This window comes from Neopsephotus bourkii, unplaced genomic scaffold (assembly GCF_033783945.1).
Source record: "Neopsephotus bourkii isolate Nb327-2 ecotype Australia unplaced genomic scaffold, CSIRO-AGI_Nbou_v1 NB_107, whole genome shotgun sequence".
NCBI lineage: Eukaryota > Metazoa > Chordata > Aves > Psittaciformes > Psittacidae > Neopsephotus > Neopsephotus bourkii.
The window spans coordinates 2,926,201-2,948,800 of NW_026900624.1; the positions used below are offsets into that span (position 1 = coordinate 2,926,201).

The 22,600-nt window shown below is 38.5% G+C and overlaps 1 protein-coding gene across 2 annotated transcripts in view; it reads right to left on the reverse strand.

The window, feature by feature from the left end:
- VWF (von Willebrand factor) overlaps positions 1-22,600 on the reverse strand; it is a 132,919-nt gene that overhangs the window by 61,073 nt on the left and 49,246 nt on the right. For both annotated transcript variants that reach the window (XR_009726249.1, XM_061358144.1), the window contains exons 19-27: positions 18,010-18,113; positions 12,859-12,997; positions 10,768-10,902; positions 7,615-7,761; positions 6,832-6,972; positions 5,254-5,373; positions 4,501-4,657; positions 3,774-3,932; positions 2,355-2,490 (exon numbers count right to left, since the gene is read on the reverse strand). Coding sequence is in view for 1 of the 2 variants with exons in the window: in XM_061358144.1 (XP_061214128.1) it covers positions 2,355-2,490; positions 3,774-3,932; positions 4,501-4,657; positions 5,254-5,373; positions 6,832-6,972; positions 7,615-7,761; positions 10,768-10,902; positions 12,859-12,997; positions 18,010-18,113 (1,238 nt within the window). In the remaining variant the exon portion in view is untranslated. The remainder of the gene's footprint in view (positions 1-2,354; positions 2,491-3,773; positions 3,933-4,500; positions 4,658-5,253; positions 5,374-6,831; positions 6,973-7,614; positions 7,762-10,767; positions 10,903-12,858; positions 12,998-18,009; positions 18,114-22,600) is intronic.

The following is a 22,600-nucleotide window of genomic DNA, read 5'->3' on the forward strand; positions in this document are numbered from 1 at the left end:
TGTAAAATCTGTGTCTGGAAATTGCCTAGAAATCCATTGAGCTTCATCAACAAGCCACTGGTAGACTGAACTGGCACATCCAGTTTGCTTCACAAGCAAGCAAAGCATGAGGCAAACTGGAGGCAGCTAACACAAAGTAAACTTCTGGAGTAGGAAAGATGCTTTTAGATGTGATATGACTTAGCAGACTTTGTGAAGAGGCTAAGCTTTCCCAGATTTTAACTGTACAGAAAATAAAAACAGTCTTTTGTCTACCTCTAAAGTGCTCTGCATTCCTTTTCTTTTTCCTGACTTGATTTTGTCTCGGATAGAGCTTTGGCACATGTTCGTCCTTCGTATTTTTTATGTCTGCATTATCTTCCTTTTATTTATTGTGTTCCATTTTTCAGTCCCTTTTCTCATATTAAATGACATATTTCATCCATAGCTGTTATCTCTTTTACAGTCCTATGTCTTTCCCCACCATTTCTACTCACGTCCATTAGTACATTTTTCTCTTCCCCTTTCCATCTCAGCTGCCATTGTTCTTTTCCCCCATCTCTGTTTTTCCCACTATTCATCCTTCTGCACTGCCATGAGATTTTTCACCTCTGTCACCCTTCACCTTTTAGGAACCTGTTTATAATTCATCTCTTTCTATCTATAGCAAAGCCTTAACTCTTCTGCTTTTCTAATTCCTGGTTGCAAGATTCTCTTTATTTCACTTGTCGGAGCAAAGAACATGACTGTAATTATGCACAGGGTGGTACAGACTCAGTCAATACATTTTCCTTGTGTTACTGGACAGGCCAAGAAACAGAATAGGAAAAGTTTACGAAAGAGCAAAGACTAAAAGAAATGCTTGTTTTCACTGCCACAGAAACCCATGATGTACCAACTAAATAAGTCAATACTGGGAGAAGGTGCCATTTTCCAGGACAAGACTGGCAATGTGGCAGCTTAGTTTAAGTTCCCTTAGTTTAAGAACTATGTTCTTTCCAAGCTGCTTCTAGTGTCTTCCTAATTGAAGAATGCACAGCTACTTTTGCCATTAACATCTAGCAAATGCAGATTTATTATTTTAATCCTAATATGAATGAGCCTCTCCTAGTTTTCAATTTCCTTTGGATATTTGCTATAAGATTCATTTTTGTGCAAGATTTTCTATTGTTTGTACAGATGGTGTAGGCATCTAAATTAGGTGACAGCTATGCAAAAGGATGTTTCCCTAGTGAGGTAAGCTTTCCTAATGTTCTGAAATCGTTTGTGAACAGTGGCCAGTGTATCAACATTTAAGATAAATTATTATTAAGGATTCCAAAAATTAGGGAACAGACACTCATTTATGAGGACTTTTTTTTTTTTTTTTTTTGACCTTTTGATACGCTCTGCATATACTGTTGAAAAAAAAAACATAATAAAAAATTAATTGATTAGCCTAACAATCTCATGCTCTGGGTTTATAGCACAGACTTATATTAGACCCGGCAAGAGGCCAGGAATTCCATGCCCATCCACAGCTTCTGAGAGGTTCAGAGCACTTGGAGCTAAGGTGATAGTCTGGTCTAAATAGCTGCTGCAGTTTTACAACTCAGTTACTTTTAAATATGGTCAAATTACAAGACGGAAAACTCTCTTGTATTCATAGTGCTATAAATTATTATCCATCATATATCCATCAAGGGTCTAGACATCCAAAGAATAAAAAACTGTCAAATACTACAGGCCATGGCATAATATGCCACTGGGAAGTTTACAGAATGAAAACCGGTCTCTGCCACATTGCAGCCTATGGCCCTCATTCTGCATGGTGCATAGCATGTGCACCCTGTCATTAATTTCATCATATTTGGAAATGCATCCGTGCAGTATCAGGCCATGGGATATCATCTTAAAATCTTGGGGAAAATGGTTTTCCAATAACAACACACAATTCCAACTGCTAAAAGTCTCAGCGAGTGCTAGGCTGAGTGCACATTCAGATCTTGCACTATATCTAAGATTTTTTTTTTGTACTGGCAAAAGGAAAGAGTCTGATGGCTTTACTGATGTTGAATCACACCTCACACAAAAAGAAGTGGAACATCTGAAGCCAGCAGGGCCACCTACACATGGGAAAACGCCTTTTTTGAAAGAAATTTATGAATTTCACTTGCTTAAATTCAGCTGACATTCTGTAATCCCTACTGCCACTGAAATACTTCATCTTCAGATTTTATGTGAAGGAATATTGACGTATAAGATGGTTTCCAAGCTTCACCTTCAAGGGTATATTTAAAGTTACATCCAGAAACTTATTCATGTGGATGTGATTCATGTCTCCCTCTTCATCCTATTCAACAGGCATGCTATTTGACTGAATAAGCTTATCATACCAAGACTGACAGTGCTGTGGATCATCTCTGTTCAAAACTATTCTCCTTCCATGCAGGATCTTGACATCTCCAGCTGCACACATGGGACATTCTTCTGGACTGACGCAATCCAGGGACAGTTCATCAAGTATTTTCCCTGTTTCAAAATAGCACAGTAGTATAAAAGATACAAATTTTCATCTATTGCGAAACTAATCATTGCATTTACCCTGCTACGAAAAAAAACATAATCTGCAACACCAGTACCATTCAGAAGGTGAAAATATTTTTAGAACAAAGCATAGAATCACAGAATCATAGAATAGTTAGGGTTGGAAAGGACCTTAAGATCATCAAGTTCCAACCCCACCTGCCATGGGCAGGGACACCTCACTCTAAACCATATTACCCAAGGCCTAGCCTTGAACACTGCCAGGGATGAAGCATTCACAACCTCCCTGGACAACCTGTTCCAGTGCCTCACCGTGCATTGACGATAACAGGGGAAAATGGCATTTTCCTTTTTACATGTATATTATTTATTTCTCCCAGTGTCCTCTACTTCCCTCTGATCCCTCTGATCAGAGATACCAGGGCCTAGAATAGCTATTCTGGGTCTTAAAATACCTTCTTTCTTCACCTTCCTATCTGCTCACTTTGCCTTTAGGAGCTATTTATTCATCTGCTTATCTTTCACTCTTTCCCTTAATGTCTGTCTTTTCTCTCCCTGCCCCATATTTCCCATATTTTTTAACTTCTTTTTCCCTTTTTACTAATTAACAGCTTACTGATTAAAAACAACTGTTTCTATGAGACAGTTGTTGGGAACAGTTATGCTGAAAGATCAGGCTCTCAGGAGGATGGCTGCTGGGCACTCTCAGGGGCATCAGAGCCTTGCAGGGAGTAAGCAGGCAGTAAGCAGGCCAAGGCAATGGGTTTCCACCACTACAGTAATTGCTCTGAAGCAGGGCATTTTATGAGTGTCCAGCACAAGTTCATACCCTACTTTAAGCACATAGTCAACAACCTCTGTTGCTACACAGCCCCTAATTTTCACAAGTTCCTTTCTTACCACCTTGTTCCCATCCTCTCTTGTTCTTGGTAGCAGTGTTTCATTCTTTTCCTTTAGGCACCTTTTCATGCCCTCCACATACTGTGCTCATTTCACAACTGAAAACCAGGATGCCTAACTACCTTCCTCTTGTGCAGTAAGAAACTGCAGTAAGCCCGTTAAGGAATTAACTGCTACATGCAAATATTTTGCAATGTCCAGCCTTACAGATCTGTGAATACTTCTGGACTGCAATGCTTTCATGCAATAGAAACACTTAGAGGGTTAAAAAAACCCCAACTACAACAAAACTCTACAGCAATACCTACAATTAACAGGAGCACAGCAGAAAAAGGTAAGTAACTGCTTAAAGCTAAAGATGGACCTACCTGCAGGACAGTGTACATGACATCCTTCCACACACTTCAGAGGACACTCCAAAGGCTGTGGGTGCTGGCATGTTATAGGACAAGCAGGTCCACAGCTATTATATCGCCATTCACACTGATAATCTAATTCTTGCTTATTCAGGTCCTCACAGCTTTGTGCTATGCAGTGAAAGAAACAGAGGTAAAAAAAAATATCAAATCAGAGTGTATTCACTATGCCCCTCAGAACTATGATGACTTGGTGTAAAGTGGACCACTATACCTAGAAAAAGAAAGATCTCCATCTTTGAATAAGAATTTATGTTTTTTACCACAGCATCATCTCTTTTTCACATAGTAAAATACTAGCTCTAGACCAGATATTTTGGTTTTGACAAAAACACTTGGAAAAAATAAGCTTTAATATATATGTGTTATTATATATATATTACAGAAACCTTTTCTTTCTCTAGATTTGCTTGTACCACAGACTATTATATCTCCTCATCGAGGGAATGGTTTGATTTTTCCAGGTATGGCTCTGAACACAAACAGAAAAGTCAGTGGAAATGTCAGCGGAAATGTCAGCGTGAGCTGCTAACCCAGTCCCATTAAAAGTGAACTTCTCTGGACATCAGTGGGAGCAGAGCAGGATGAGAACAGTCTCTCTGAGCCAACAGGTTACTGATTAAAAGCTTGAACCTTTTCACTCAATTCTTCCTCATTACTTCCTCATTTGTGTACTTACGGCACAAAGCTGGTGATCTCCAGTGGACAGTAACACCTTTTTGCGCACAGACATGTGCATAGGCTGCTATAGTGTCACAGAAGCAAGCACAATCTCCTATAGATTCACAAGCACAAGTGTCATACATGCAAATATCTATGTAGGGCTCAGGATTCACCTATGAAAGAGAAATACAGGGTAAGTACACTTAGTGATTCCTTCATCTCCATCTTGTAGACATATTTTACCATTCAGATGGTTTGGCTGTTTCATTTCCCAAGAGCCACATAAACCAGATCTTTCTGCTGATGTCAGCAAGGACTCAAACTGGGTGATGTTGCTACAGACACTGCAGTTTATTGTCCCTTCATATTCTCTCTATGGAGTAATTTCATATGTTTCTGGGCCGTGTCTCCATACCCTCTTGTGCAGAAGAGTAGGTAGAATCAAGTCTGAATGGTATTACATTAGCTCAGATCCCTCTCCCCTCAAACCCCAACTCTTGTGCTTGACTTCACATGACAGTCTGTAGGCTTTAGAATAAAATTTCCCTCAAGAAAAAAGTTATTCTATAGCTTACTACTTGGTGATACCCTGCATTTCCTCTTGAAGCGTCAGCTACAGGAGAGGGTCAGAGATGAGAATGTCAATTAGTTGGCCTCCTCCAAGTCCTGTATGCTGTCAGCACAACCATACTTTTCCCCTCAGCTGTAATCAGTGTCAGCACAGATCATTGTAGATTAAAGAATGTTAAACACATGACACAGTACTCACAAGTTTTTTGCATTCTTCAAAGAGGTCCCCAGACAAAATGCTGCATGATGTTTCTACCATCACCTGCTTCACTACGTTTCCATCACACAGTGGAGACATCAAGGTCTGCTCCCGGTTGGGCTTAATATTGTGAGAGAAAGTACACACTGCATTAGCCGTGCCTTCACGACTCTTCAAATTGAAGTAGAGACTCAGTAGCACTAGACAATTTTCATGATGAATGAAACTGTTTCCCTGATAACATTTCAATCTGGTGTATGACAGGCACAAATCCTGCCACGGCAGAACATAGAATTGAGCAGGTCACCTTCTACATTTTCTCCAGCTCTTACTTGTTAAAACAACAGTTTTAACATTGACATTTTGATGACAGGAAGTGTCACTGAAAAATGATTATTCACAGCTCTACAGAAGGCCCACGAGACTCACAAATATAATCAGCCTTCAGCAGACAATACCCAAGGCCAGTGCTGAATAAGAATGGTTTAGTAGTCTCCTCCTCTCCCATTTAGTTTATCTACTAACAAGAAGCACTAGCATTGACATGTTATTTATCACAGAGACAGTCTGCCAGTTCTGCCTTGTGCCTATTACACTAAAATAAGCTGCTCCCTCTCCGTTTTACGCTGTGGTATCACTCCTTATTTTTGCTACTTCTTCTGTGCTCCAATCAAGTCATACCAAAAAAGTGACACTTAGCAAGATAATGCTGTGACTACTTAAAGTAACCTAAAATATTTCAGGTGATCAAAACTAAATGCTTCATTTTATTTTCTTATAATTTAAATCTTGTAAAGAAAGCTCTAAAAAAAGCCTTTTCCCCAACCTCTGAAAATTTAGATGAATTTTCAAGCCTTAAAGAATCATCTGAACGAAATGCTTAATTTTGCAAATGTCAAAAATGTTGTCTTTCAGTTGTTTCCTCCTACTTTTTGGTTTGGAAACACTTCTGGCCATAATTATTTCCCAGCTCAAGACAAATTTATTATTCAATTTCATTCTTTCAAAATTCTGTATTTGGAAAAGAGGAAAAGGGCAATAAGGTCTTGCATTCCCTCCTATATCTATCTTGTTTTTTCTGTTCAAGCCTCTCCAACCTAAAAATAGTAATGAGTGCTCTTCAAAAAAGACTGAAAAGCATATAGAAAGAAATTAATTTGCACATTCAGTTGTTCATACTGAATTTGAAAGACTAAGATTTGAGATATAGAATTTTGGATAGGGAATTAAGGAATTCTTATCTGAACCCCCATCTGAAAATTACAGCTGTTTTTTCAGATTAAGCTCTAAAATGAGATTTCCAGTTATATCTGGATTTCAACCATCTGGGCTGGCAAATTCTATGAACACCCTCTACTATACATATTTAACATTCATCTGAAGACAGGCTGCACAGAAGCCTTAAATAAGTTAATTGATCTTTTATTGGATTTCAAGAAATAATATTATTTGGCAAAAAGATGAGGAAAGGAGTTAATTTCTATTTTATTTTTTTTTTATCCTTTCAAACCTCTTTGCCCGCCCTTGAGTGATATTGTAACCCGTATTAATTAGTTTTCACAGTTCATTCGCAATCACCTTTTCAACATCAGCACAGTATGGATTAACTTTCCAAGAATTCCCAAAGTCAACTGGATCTACTTCAAGATGTTCATTGCTGCTGGTCAAATCATTGTTTTGGATTCCATCAAAATTTCCACACAGACCACACACTTGATCCTTGCAGGGAAAGAAACACAAAATACATAAATCTTATGTCTGTAGATTGGCTTAGAGTTTTGTTAAGAAGTCTTTTTAGCCCAGTGCTTTATTGGCACAAGGTTCAAAAACTGAAATATCCCTGACCTTGCCAAGTTCACTAAAATAGACATAGTCTCTCACAGAGAATGTTTAGCTCATATTCCCATAGTGCTTAGCAGAAAGTAGGACCATACTGTCTCCAAGGTCTCCAGGAAGCAAGAAGACAACTGCGACCAGCAGTGCCGATTGGCCCTATCTGTCCCTACAATCCCATTTTATTTCTGGAGATGACTATCTCAACACCATAACTACTAAATCTGACTCCTTATACTGCTCTTGAATACAGAATAAATCACTAAAGGCATATTTCTAAAGTACCACAGCGTTCATCCTTTGTGTCATAGCTCATCTCCAATGACCCAGGATTTACTCCTTACAGCTGAACTACTGAAAAAGTAAGGAATCCTTATGGCACTACAAAAAAATGCCTTCATTTTCAAGCAAGTGCCTAATACTCCATGGAAATCTATCAGCACGTCTGCATTAAAAAAATGCTATTCCCCAGAGATAGAGTAAGTGCATTCTTTAGTGAGAATAAGAAATAAAGCAAAAACCACTTACTTTAAAATTGCCTTTTAAGATAACTGAGACTCCCATGGCCAGATCCCAGGTCACACTGATGCTTTTGCCCAGTAAAATGATGTAATAACGGCCAGATTTCATGACTTCTAAATCATTTTCGTCTTTAGGAGGTACCTTGATGTTTACCTGAATAGGAAAAGCACATTGTGCTATCAACTGTGTCTCTAATTACTATTTCAAATAGGTCACTTTCCCAGTGGGACACATGTTAACATAGGTTAACAGCTGCTTTCAAACATTCTGTTCTCCAGAGAACAGGTATTTCCCTTACAATATACAGATGTTCCTGAGCACTTGAGAAACTGTAGGCAAGGTATTGCTAAGACACTGATTATAGGCTTGTCTCTACACTCACCACTGCTGCGGATAAATTATTGCCTTAAAAACACCACTTCTGAACAGCAAATTGGGAGACAAATACAGTATTCCATTTTCATCACATTTTTCTAATTTTGAATGTGGCAGTGTCCCTTCTGCTGCCAGAGTATAACATACTTGCCACAAATGCTGACACAAAGCAATGACTGCTAAACAGATGGAAGGCTGATAAAGAAGACAGGATATACAAAATTAATGATCAGCTTAGTATTCAGTCGATGGTTCACTGAAAAATTATGTTTTATTTTTATTTCAACTTTTTAGGAAACTAACAATTTCATGCTCCTAAGGCAGGAAAAGCCAAAAGGGCTGGCTAGGTTTAAGTTCAATGTGAACTGGGAGAATCACATGCACCAGTGATCTCTGAAGGACCAGAATCTGATTCTGAAGGACTTTCTTCCCAAACAGCTACACCAATAGGAAAAATCCTGAGATATTCCTTTTGGTATCTCTTAATTTTCCATCACTTTCACTTCCCCTGTGCGCCTCTTTCTCTTTCCATATGGCTGCAAATTCAACGCATCCAGTTCCTAAGAATTTAAGAGATTAATTTAAAATGCTTTCTTCACACCATAATCCACTTTCAGTGGGAAATCTAATAGGATTATTAACTACATTTGGAGAGAAAGGTCTGGCATGGCTGTTACTTTAAGCACCATTAATTCATGAACTGAAAACTGCTTAATCGTGGAAGAGGCAGATGAAAACTTTCAATCAGCGCAAATAGTGACTAAAGCAAGGAAGAGAGAGAAGCCCACAAACCATTCACCCACTTCCTAGTTTGAGGGCAAGAGATTTCTTTTTTCCACTATTCTTTCTTGCTCCATTCAGTAAAAGCTCATTTCTTCTCACCTCTGGATTATTATCAGAAAGCTTTATCTCCAGAGATGATAGGTCACATCCTCAAAGGATCTCCTAAAGAGGGCCTACAATGTCTTTAGGGAATAATATGTTAAAAGATATTTTAGGAACTGGAAGCTTCTTCATATTCTCTTATGCCAAACATATTAGTATCGAGCCACACTGGTTACTTAAATTCTCCATGGAGTAGTCTTTCTATTCAAACTCGGGCAAAAAAAAAACTCAGAGAAGAACAAAGCTGAGCTGGGAGATTGACCTAACTTAAAATTTCTATATTTATGAAGGCTCTTTGCCAAACCACAAAGTCATAAACTCTTGACCTTACAAACTGACAGATCTACTTATTTCAGAAAAGCAAAAATGAATTAACAAGATTTTCTCTTTTTATTGCAAGCCAGAACCGTAACAGGCAGATATTTCAATTAAGCCCCCATTTACTTAAAAATAGAAGCTGTTTTCAAAACAATATCATCTTGAAATTTGAACTATCCTGCTTTGGAATATTTTAGTGGCAAAAAGACTCGATTCTCCTGCTTGCTTCTTGTGGAAAAAGCATGTAGGAAGTCATCACTGGGTGAGAAATTACCTGAGTCTTTATATGAGTTGTTTTACCTCAATCTCTCTTTCAGTTGCTGTTCTTTCTGTTAAAACCTGCTCTAGATATTATTTCTTTGAGCCTTAAACTCTAAGAAAAAAGCTAAAAGTTCAGTATCGTGATGCAAGCCTAGCTTCTAGAAGGATATACTCTCTTAGGAACCAGACAGCCCCTGTTGCTGGAATTGCTGGATGCCTCATCACCTCTTGTCTTTTCTGGCCCTTCTTTAGGTGTCCAAAATGAATCACAGCTTTTCTGAAAATCTGCCACCTAAAGAGCTTTCCTGGCTCTACGGAATGATCCCTGCACTTCCATTCATCCTCACCCAGGTAGGGGATTATTTAGCAGTAGAAATAAAGAGCTGACAACCAATATGTCCTCTGTCCGTTTCTCCAGCAACCAAAAGCCTACATGGATCATACACTGTCAAGATGCACTGCACAGACACTAGTAATAATAGTCGCGTTTTATGTCTGCTGTCACGTATCAGTGTAGCCAGCAATGGCAGGCAGGTTTGCAGCCTAGCCCAAATCTGGTACAGCTTTGTGAACCCAAAACAAGGCAAATGTAGCCTGATTTCACCTTGCACTAGGAACATTTTTGTAAATCTCTGGTCTAGATGCCAGTTCAAATCACAGTGTTTCTGAAAACTGAGCATCTGAAACACAATAATCCACTGTAGCTGTGTACTGTTTGAACACACAGTCTTAATTGCTACAGTTCTCCAGGCTTTGCCCTGTGGAAAGCTTGTTTCCTGCCATGGAGGTACATGGGATGTAGAAGTGATTCTTGGTCAGTTCTTCAGTGTTTGTTGGTAGGAAAAGGAAAAAAAAAGAAGAAACCAGTCATCTGGATTTTCCATCTGACAGTTTAACAGAGGAAATAATAGTTGGTATTTGCTTCTGCAACATCAACTTGTTTGAGACATGACTTTTTTCCTGTGTGCTCAGTCCTGCAGATGGCTAAATTGGATCTGAAAGTTTTACTAGTCCTGGGGCAGTCACTTCTTAGCTCTTCCTTGCACTTAATGTAGCTTGAAATAGAATTAGGCTTCCCATGTATAGAAAGGGCATTCCTCACATGAGTTTGCATGGAACGGTATTCTTATCTGGTATCAAGCAGAAATATCAAAAGGGTATTATACCTCTGGGAACAAAATGGACAATTATAATTCTGTTGATCTGTTCATTTTATGATCAAGAAGCACTGAGCATGAGGTTATTCATGCTCATCTTACTAAACAACTTGAAATTATTTTCACAAAAAAAGGGAAATAAAGAGAAAAGAAGTGTACATACGTTTCCATTAAGCAATTCTATTTCTCCACTTCCATACAGAATGATAACCCTTTTGGTGCACTTTTCTCCAGTGAAGCCACAGCCTTCATTTGAAATGAGTATCCGAAATGTGCCAGAGACATCCTTGCAGAAATCCTATCAGATGAAAATAAACAAAAGAAACGTTAATGTGGCTCTTTTGAAAAAAAAAAAAACAAAAAAAAAAAAAAACAAAAAAAAAAAAACAGATCTATGGAGAAAAAGGAAGCCTCAAATACTCTGTGTAATCTGTGGCCAGTAGGATATGCATTGGCATGCCAACTGTTCCTATATTAACTTATTTTGTGCTTAGTGTTGATATTCATATGGCCCACCCCTTAAAGAATGAGGTACCCTCTGCCAGTTACACCCACACATGCACATGTTTTGCAGGGTATTTTTTGGCAGGGAGAATCCATGCTATTATAGTATCTGTGGTATTTTAAAGACATACAATGAGCACAGTGTACATCTTAATAACACATATTAATTTATTTAACAGTGAAAACAAGACTACAGCTTTAATGATAAAATAAAAACTTAAAACTAGAATGTTAGGTTAGAAATAAAGTTACTGTACAGTCTTGAGCAAAAAGTTTGATGCCCTTGTTTTCGCACCAGCACCGAACAATAATTACAATAATGTCAACCTATTTGTCATGTATTTGATAAGTTTAATGTATTAAACTTTTAAAGTTTAAATTAAAATTCAAAGTTGAATTCATTGATTTTCTTTTAACTTAAATATTTTTGAGCCGCATGGAGAGTTAGTACTACATTTATATGACAATATAAATGGTGAGGCACTGGAATAGGTTGCCCAAGGACGTTGTGAATGCTCCATCCCTGGCAGTGTTCAAGTCCAGGTTGGATGAGGCCTTGGGTGATATGGTTTAGAGCGAGGTGTCCCTGCCCCTGGCAGGGGAGTTGGAACTTGATGATCTTAAGGTCCTTTCCAACCCTAACTATTCTATGATTCTATGATTCTATGACAATTCATGACTCTCAAGCCTTTTAGGTTTTTAAGTTGGGTTGGGTTTTTTTCAGTACACACCTTTAAAGAATAAGACAGCTCTCTGTGTTTCTCATATGAGGAAACGGATCTCATTTTCATTGTAAGTAGTTTTATAGTACTTTATGCTATTGTTGCCCTCAAGACCTTTACACAAGAGCTCTCACAAGCATCAGAGCAATCATTCTTCTATGGTAACCCAGCTGGCATCAAGGTGGGAGCGTATTTCAAAGACCTAGCCAAAGACAGGTTGATCGCACTTTCCTGACCAAGGAGAACTGCAGGGAGGAATGTGCCTCATGAAAAGGATCTGTGGAGAAAACGGTAGCCCACCCAAGAAGCATGTCACTTGTAACTGCAGAAGATTTTTGTTACCAATTAGCACTGGATCGATCCACATGTTAAACCAAATTTTCAGATTAAATCCACCTTCTGCACACACATTTTTAAACACACAATGATTTGTGCCTGTAGGTGACATGTAATCTCATTTAACTCTATTTCTGACTGGTCCAATGAATCACAAATTGATGTTAGTGTGCTATGCCTCTATCTACCTCTTTGCTGCAAAGAAAACAGATATTGTCAATGTACTGCAAACAGGCATGGAACAGGACAGCAACTTTGCTGAAATGAAGAAGCAGTACCTGTGCCCTAGAGGCATTTAGGGAAAGTTCACCGAGCACTGCTTGTCTCAATCAATTAGACAGTGAGCCATCAATACTGGATAAGGAAGCTAGTGGAGAGTAAGGAAAGATTGATTTATGGATACCTATAATCCCTTGTTAGAGATGATATTCAGACAACATTTCTCTGTACCATGCTGCTATCATACGATTCATGACTGCCAGCTAGACACGACAACCTAACTCATCTATGGAGTACAATGCATCTTCAAAGTTCTCAAGGCATCTTTGAGGTCACTAATAAGCTTCTCTTTCCTCTACCACACGTCTGGTTTAGTAATTAAGAATATTTTACTGTGATTTATCCAAAAGTTGGACTTCTATCCAGGCATAAAACACCTTACTAGGCAGCTTTGGAATCTGACATGTTCTTACCTGAACTAATACATACTGACAGTTTCCTGGAAACTTGTATTTCAATCCATCAAACGTCAAATAATGAGCTGTACCAATAACAGTGCAGGTGCCATCACAGACATTTTTGGTGCACTCCCACTTTCGACCACGGCACACACTGTAAGAGGGAAAACAAGTCAGTGACAGTTATCATTATTCCCAAAGTATGCAATAAGCAAGAGAATGAAAGGTGTTTTAGGCAAAGTGGAAGAGCAAAAAATGATTCCTCCAGGAGCGCATGATTTGAAAACTCTCCAGAAGACACACAAGTGGTGATAAACTACTATTTTGCCTTTTTCCTGGGGCTGGATCAGGGAATAACCAACTGTGGACCAAACAGGAGGACTGTCCCCCTGTGTGTCTTAATTCAGACACGGGCTGCAGCTCTGTGTGGAACCTCTGCAGTTGGTGGTGCTGTCTGACCTCAGATATATCCCCAGCAGATCCTTTCTACTTGTGTTTGGCCTTGAGAAGATACTCTCAGAGGTCTACACACCTGAGCTGCTAGAACCCTCTTTAGATAGGCTTCCATAACTACGTTGCACTACCGTGCACCAGATAACACTTTCACAAACATAAATGTGTGTTAGCATTGGGTGCATAAGTCTAAATAGTGCATTAAAACATTAAATGAATAAGGAATGTTCTTCCCTTTTTCTTACAAGCTGCATGTAGGGGTATGTGCTTTTTGAACTTCCCTATTACAAAAAGAGGCCTGGACAGAGCCCGCTAGAATATTTTGTATTAATATTTTATTTTGGATATCCTAGTCTGCTCTGTGCAACCCTTAAGAAAAACAGATTGATTACCCTCTATAGACCATTACAGGTTAAATATGGAGTATAATGCCAGCAACCCTGTTTTTTTTTATTTGTAGTACTGTCCATTTTTCCCTCATTAAAAGCCAAAATAGTAGTAAATTTAATATCCAGCAGATGCCAAATGACATGTGCTTAGTCTAGTGATCAAATTCTGGGACCAAGTAACCAGGACAGTAATTCAACCCAGCAAATTTTTGTTCTGAATATATACTGAAGCGTAATACCACCCTTCTCCAAAGAGGTTTCTCTGCTCTTAAATTAAATTCACTCTTCAGGATAGTATATCTGACCTAGCAGAGACATTACCTCACAGGCTGCCAAGGAAACACACATGGATATATTTCTTTTTCTGTACATAGGTACACATATACATACACCTTATGAGAAACGTCTTAGAGTATGTTACTGTCCCCTGAGGTCTCCCGTGGTGATTAAAACAGAACATCTGCCCTACAGGAGGATTCAAGTTTGGCAACATACAAATAGGACATACAAATACAAGATGTGACATGCATCCTGATCATGAAAGGAGATACACCAGTAGCTGCCTGCCTGTACAGCTTGCAAGTGAGGCTGTCCAGAACACCTCCTAGACTTCCTCACAAGCACAGAATATGCAAGAAAAGAAAAGCGACATCCTGACAGGGAGAGAAAAAGGAGATGATGCCTTGTTTTCTCAGGGGAAGGGTAATTCTGAAGAGCAATCAAACATAGGGTTAAGGTCTTGATACCATTATACCCACATTGCTATAGCAGATGTACTGCACTGTTATTATCGTACAAAAACATTACAGAAAGGACAGCATTTTGGGTGTTGGGTTTTTTTTCCGTTCACTCTTTTTGTACTCTTTTTGCCTTTTTTTTTATTTTATTTTCTTACTCTGTTTTTTTGTTTGTTAAAACAAACAAAAAACACAAAACAAAAATCCCACATGGTGGCCATCTTCTGAGTGGATATTCAAAATGCAGAGAAAGCCTTTGTGTAACTCATTGGGTTCTAGTGCAATTATACCAGTGTAACATACAGAAGAAAAACAGTAGGGTTCCTAGTCTTCATGATGACACCAAATCAGCCATATTCAACACCAATCATTATTAAATTTCTGAGAATTTCCAAGAACATTTGTATCTATTCATTGTGACACACAATAATCTGAATCTTACATGGTACCCTAATAAATAAGGCTCAAGGAGGTAAATATGCTTATGCTAAAATGAGGAAAAGAGGGAAATTGAGAAATAAAGAACAGACTTCAGGGCATCCACATGATCCTCTTGTCCTTCCCCAGAGGTATCCTAGAGAACCACAAGCTTTGCTACAGAAGCTGCAGGTAAGAAAGGGGATCTTTCTTTTGGCATCCATGAGCTTTTGACCAGTGAATTAAATTAATGTGCTAATTAGCAAGAAACTAAACAAACTAAATAAAAAGCAAGGCAAATTAAGCATAAAAAAGCATAAAATGTATTCACTCATTTGTAGTTAATTTTGAGGACTCAGAATAGCATCTGACACCATATCTATTAATCCAATCTAATAATATTAATATCATCATCTACTAAGCAGTATGTTGCTTGAGGCTGGAGAAAAATTCATCTACCAAATGGTATATGAATGCAGATGGACACCATCACTGACCCAGGAATTTTCTAATCTACCTCTGTAACTGCAGGGAAAGAGAAATTCTATCTCTGCTTTACAGATATAAAACTCAGGGATAAAAAAAACCTGAAGAACTTTCCCAAGATCAAATTGCTAACCAAAGAAAAGCTAGGTACTGAATGAAGTTCTGTAGTAATACCTTAATCCAAGCGTAAGTATTGCTTAATCTTGGTAACACTTCACAGTATAATAAATATTGTGCAATACATTTTCTTCAAAGAATGAGATTTCAGTAACATGAAACTGATTGCACCTTCTGTTATTAAATCTCTGCTAACAGGTAGAGCAAGATCAAGACTTTGCATATAAGTGCATGGACATATTCTAAAGTATGTGCTGTAGCAAAAGTCAGATTAGCAAATTTCTGCCGTGTACAGTTCATAAATGTTATTCCAAAATTTTCACTGAGCTCTACAATGAATTCCCAATACAAAGCATAACAAAAGTTTTGCCACTGGCTTAGACTTGGAGACATTCCACTGTTCATGAATTAGGGTCTCCCATATGTCAACTCAAATGTAAATGCCAAATGTGACACCTCTGGCTCATATATTGCGTTTGCAGGTGTTCACATCTGGCTAAGAACAAGTGAGAATGAGAACTCCTGCAACAGCAGTACAAAAAGAAAACAAAAAAAAAAAAAAACCAAAAGAAAAGGAAGATCTGACCCCCAAAATGCAGACTCTCAATTCTTATTAATTCTCAAAGCAATAGTAATTTCCTATATCACTTTCTAAATGACATTTGACTTCATATTTGCTGAGAACTATCATGAAACTTTTCAAAGTCACATAGTTCAAAAAAGCCCTAGTGACATTTTTGAAGGGACCTTATTTCCAATTTTGCTTTCACAGTCTAGGAAAATATCAAAATTGAGAGGAAGAACTTTTTATCAGTGATAAAAAGCATGATTTCTAACATTTTCTTGATCCTGATATTGAAGAAAATTCTACGTATTAGAGGAAAGGTCAGTTAAAATGGCATCTATATAACAATATCAATTTTTCCTCCGTCTTCCTGCTTTTAAACCTACTTTTCCCCAGGTCTAATTATAGTACATGATTCACAATGCAATATGTAGCTGCAAAGGAAAAAAAAAATGAAGCAAAACGCTGGGAGGTCACTGTTTCCATACAAAACCATAAAACCTTTTATCTAAGTCTCATACTAGTTAGGAACAGTCCCACTTGTCTAAAAAAAAAAACACTTGAAGTCACTGTTGCCCAGAGATCAATGCACAAAACAAAACCCAAACCAAATGACTCTTCAATGGTGCTGATTCCCTAATCCAGCCCCACCCAGTCATTCAAAGGATAACAGAAACACAGAACCATAGAATCACAGAAACATAGAATGATTTGGGTTGGAAGGGAATTACAACTTGGACTCTTTAGAGCTCTGCAGAAAAGAACCACTGCTCCCTCCACAAGCACACACATAGGAGCAAAGCACCTCCAATGCAGCAAGTGTGCTGTGCAGGCAGAAGCCAAGAATTACCCAGCAGGCAAATCTGACCCAAGGCTGTGTTGAGGGCTTCCCTCCATGCAAATCTCACAGCCCAGCACTTTTCTGAACCTACAAATCGCTTTTCAAGAAACAAACAGGATAGATAGGGATGTGGGTAAAGACACAGAGCGCTTACTCTTTTATTCTTAGAAGGTATCAACAATTCCTCTTCTTTTTTTCCTCTCTTTTTTTATAAGAAAAATTATATCGATAGATTGACAGTTCACTTGAGATATCAGAGGTCAACTCTATTTCTGCCTGATTCTTTTCTGAAAAGCTTCTGTCATATTATAGCTGGCATATCATAGAATCATAGAATAGTTAGGGTTGGAAAGGACCTTAAGATAATCAAGTTCCAATCCCGCTGCCATGGGCAGGGACACCTCACACTAAACCATATCACCCAAGGCCTCGTCCAACCTGGCCTTGAACACTGCCAGGGATGAAGCATTCACAACTTCCCTGGGCAACCTATTCCAGGTGCCTCACCACCCTAACAGGAAAGAATTTCCTCCTTATATCCAATCTAAACTTCCCCTGTTTAAGTTTTAACCCATTACCCCTTGTCCTGTCACTATAGTCCCTAATGAAGAGTCCATCCCCAGCATCCCTATAGGCCCCCTTCAGAGAACAATGCCAAGAGACCCTACTGAATCCATCCACCTGCAGACATTGTTATGGACATGCCCCCTACAGAGTTTGGTCCTCCTCTGTGGAGCAACACACCTTCTGTTGATGCATGCTGAAAAGGTACGATTTGAAGGGCCCCAGTTGGCAAAAAAGGAAAGCAGACAGCAAAGTTTAGCAACAAAGTGCAGACTCCATCCCTGCCACTCCAAAGGATCTCTTATGTTGTTATCTTGTGCTGTAAAGTCAAGGAGCAAATCCACTAGCTAGTGGCTATGATGACCTCCACAGACACACAAACTCCCTATTTGTAAGGTACCACATACAGTTCAACAGATATTGCACTGATCTTTATTCCATGCAAATGGAATATGCTGGTCTATGCAATATGTGCATTGCTACACTTCAAAACCTGATTTTATATAAAACAGATCTGTTAAGCAAACAATATTTGGTTTTATTAAACATATTAGGTGCCCTAGAAAAAGCAAAAAAAACACACTTCCAGTGGCTCACCAGGTGTTGCAGTCATTAGTCACTGTCTCTCCCTTGGCATATTCTCTTCCGTTGTGAAAACATGGGCATCTTTCAGGAGCAACGCACTTGTTTTCATGTCGCACCTAAGCAAAACACAGTTTGTCAGCATATGGGTCTGTCAGTATGTGCTGGTATGTAGAACAGCAAGCACAAAATGTGATAAAGAATAAAGGAAAGTATAAAGGAAATGCTTCAAGACTAGGGCAAGAAAGGTATAGCATTGCTAATATTTTTTCCCATTAACATAATTAGAGCTATGGGTACATAAATCTCAGTCTTGCTTCAGAGGCTGGATACCTGTTTAAAATGCTGAGAGAATAAATCAGATTAGAGAAGAACATCATGATGAGAAAGTCCAATTTGACCAAAACCAGGATGCGATGAAGATAAATTAGGCTAACCTGAATATGGAGAACAGATGAATAGAACATGCTTATTACATATAGCAAACTGAAGTATGGCTTACCAGAAAAGCAACCAGACACACGACTCAGCTGGGCTAAAATATGAACACTGAGGAGGAGACAAGGAGCTGTAGTACTAGAACTCAAGTGCAACTGCACATTTTGTTGTCACAGACAACAGCCCCCCAACTCCCCCGTTGGCTTGCCTCTGAAAACTGCAGTAGTCACTCATTTACTTTCAAATCCCTATTTATTTCCTAGAAAGTGAGATAAATATCAGTCCACTTGAGACATTATTTCACTCTCACAGGCTCTGTTGCTGGGAAATATGTCATTACGTTCAGCCTACAGTTTTTTCTTTTCCACTCATACCCTACTGATCTTAGCTTCTCCTTGTACAATAAACTACTTATTCCACTTAAACAAACAAACAAATTCAATAACAAGTAATACCTTAGACTATTCTACTTTTTTTTTAATTCCTTTTTTCTGTGGGTTTTTTTTTTCTGTGATTACTTCCTTTCTATTTTGAAGACAGGCAGTGTTGGAGTATCAAACAAACTCAAGGCTGGCTATGCTGGTTTTCATTTGGTTGTGTTTCTCCAAAGCCAGGGGCAGGTTTGTCTCATACATCATGGAATACTGAAACAGAGAAGGCTTCCCTTCCCTCTCATTTGAAAGTCACAAAATATCACTTTCCCACTTTAAACTCTTTCTGTAAAATTATTAAAATAGTTTCTTTTTTACCATAAATACAAGACAATGAGATCAATGCAGCCTGAAAACCAGGTTAATAAAGTAGAACAGCTCTGCCTTTTCCTATGGGGACCTGGAATGGCCACAGGGAACTACTTATAAAAAGGATTTCACAGCCCAGAGAGCCTTTATTCATATGCAGCTCCACATGCTTTATGGCTTATGGAAAGCTATATTATGCCAAATAAACCCACACCAATAGAAGCTAGATGGAAACAAAGAAATGCTTTTCTAGATGATAGAGCTGGGGCTCTGCCTCAGACTTAAGCTCCACAAAGGATGGGGAGAAAACAGGCTAGAGAAGACCATATGTTCCTAGGGGTGTTTAATTCCTTCCTTCCTGGTGGCGCTCAGGAAAAAAAATAATGATGAGTTCATACTCATGACTACATTTCTGATTTCTTCCCATAGTGTTCAGCAACATAGCTCATAATAAACTTGAGGGCTAGCTTCTGGATATAAAATTTGAGATTAGACATGTGGTTAATAAAGGCAGGATTAGGACCTCTTCTACTTGCTCCCTCACATATTGATAAGAAGCTAGTCACAGCCTATACTCGACTCTAAAATCTTAATAGGCTGGTATTAGTATTTCCATCATGAATGTATGGCCACCATGAAGCTACAGTGCAGCAGCTATTAATCCACTGACAAAGACAGAAGACTACCTTGTCTGAACACTGCAGAGTGGGTGGATCTAGAAAGCTGGACATAAATACCCAAAATAGGCTCTGACCAGAAGACTAATTATTTTTCCTGCAAAACTCAACACACTGTGATTCTGTTAATAGTAACACACGATATACTGGTCGTGTTGACCCCACACCCAAAACCTGTATACCTTGCAGACCAATGCCATGCTGCAGGTCAGTTAAACACAATACACGTGGTACTACAAGGCCAGTGGCATTACACATAAACAGCTGGACTTCCTGTGAAAGTCTGTCAACCCATCAATAGAGAGCACTTAATACAGGAGATCTAACAGTCCTGAGTGCCTGAGTTCATGGGAGGCATGAGTATTCAGGAGCCAACCACAAGAAAAGACACAGGTTTGTAATGAGAACAGCTGCTGATTGCACCATCTCACACCCTTATAATGATTCTCCTGAGAGTATGTCCATGGATTATAAGTGGCTGACTAGCTGGTGCTCCTGACCCTCCTCGACTTGGGGATCTAACAGAAATGTCCATCATTTCCTCGCTCTATCTTTTTAATTGTTAATCCTTGACAAATCTTGCAAAAGGAAGGACAGTGTTACAGATTTCAGAACCTTTAAGTTTCTTCTCTCCTAAACTCTGCCTTGATGAGGTTGAATTTTAACTTCTTTTGGTCACACAATTCTGATAAGTATTGCACTGTCAAAGGGAGCTCAGATTTTCACTCTTGCTCCTGATACACCTGAGGGCTTCAGCAGAAAGTCAGCCAGAGGTACAAAGGAGTATAGGATTAAGTAAAGGAAGTGGGTCAGGTTAGAACCAAATAGCTGATACATTTTAACAAAACCAACCTGTCATCATTTCTGTGCAAAGACAAGTCAAAAGCATTTACACTTGGCTTTTATTTTTTTACAATAGCTGTATGCTTCTTATATTTGTTTTATGACGCCTTATCCTTGGGCAGATGTACATACCAGAAAGATGGCACCCCCCTCCTCATGAAAACTCTGTTATGGTATAATGTAGGATAAGCCTACACTGAACAATATACAATAGAGCTAGCAGGAAAATCAATATAGCACTCTAGTAAATTTCTGTTGAAAACAGTTTGGAAGAAAAAAAAATTTCCAAATTTTTCTGATTAAAATATTTAGGGGTTTTTGGCTTGGTCTGGTTTTTGGTTTTTTTTTTTCCTTTTTCTACCAACTTCTCATAATTTTATAAATAATTTTACTTTAGCAGTCAGACTACAATAAAATGTTTAATTTCAATTTTAAATGCTAATTTTGCTTCAGTTGTTGGAAACTGAAATAAATATGTTTTCTAGTTTTGGAGTGTCTGGATTTTGTGCTTTCTGTTTGTTCTGTTCCACTTTCTTTTTCCCAGAAAGGTGGTTAACACTCCATTTGTATATTTATTAATATTTTCCAATGGGAAAAAATTGGAATGCAGTAAACTAATCTGAGGAAGCATATTTTTCCCCACACTTCTGCACATATGTTATGATTTATCTTTTCTGGTCTGCAAAAGGGTGACAAGTACAGAGAATTTCCCACCCTCCAGATGATCAAAGACAGAAGAAGAATAATTACTTTTCATGGCATATCAAACATTTTTATTTTCAAGAAATAAAAACATTGTAAAATATTGGGTCAAGATGAACTGGAAAACTTATTTTTCAGTTGAAAGAAATTTGGATTTCTTTGCATTTTCTGGCTGGGAAAATAATCCATTGATTGATTGGCAATTTCTCACCCCAACAAATCTTCCAGTTCAAATCCAGCCAACTGCAGCATCATGTTCATGAGCAACCCCTGATTTATTTCTTTTTAATTACTTTTAGGTATGTTAGTCAAACTTGGCAGGCTGTACATACAGATTTTAGACTGTGGATTCCTCTATTTAAGGCTGGTAACTCAGCTAACTAATCTGTAAACATCTCTTTATATATGTTGAGGTAACATTGCACTTAATCACATCTTAACTGCTACATGTACTTGCAAACCGTATGGGAGAATTGTTTCTGTAAACTATATATCTTTGTGTTTCCTGCTGATACAAACCACTTCAGAGAAGCAAGGTGATTTTATTTGATTTTTACTACTAAGTTATCCATGTCCATTCCTATTTTTTATATGCTACTATACCACAAAAGAAAAACAAAAGTCTTCAGTAAAAAGGCACAGTTCTTTACAAAGTGATAATATGTGCCAATATTTATTCCCATAAATGTGTAGTAATCTGTTGCTTCCCACAGACATTCATACAAAGAGTAGCTCACCTCCATGAGTGCTTTGCATTAACTGGCAAAAGAAATGCTAAAACCTTTTCCTGGTCCCTTTACTGCTCAGCTTTGATGATACAAGTCTGGAAAACAAAGATTTCATGACTTCGCAAGCATTTTCTTCCAGTGTGCCCAGCATCTTTAAGGTAGAGGGAGGCAGGATGGAAAGGAGAACCTGCTCATCCCCCTACATCCTCACATTTTTGGCAAACAATACTGGGAGCACAAAGTCTCATTGCAGAGTGAAAAAATAAGGAATAAGCCTCCCTAAAACCATCCTGGTTATCTACCTGTAGGTGGTGAGGAGGAAACTGCTCTTTGACAAGAAGCTGGAAGGCCCTGTGGAACCAGGAGGCTGGAGGGCACCCACATAATGAAAGCACCAAGATTGATCCTGTCTTTGCATGGCAGTGGTTACAGCAAAATCACCTAGATAGCACATTCTCCCTCTGTGGCTTTGACAAAC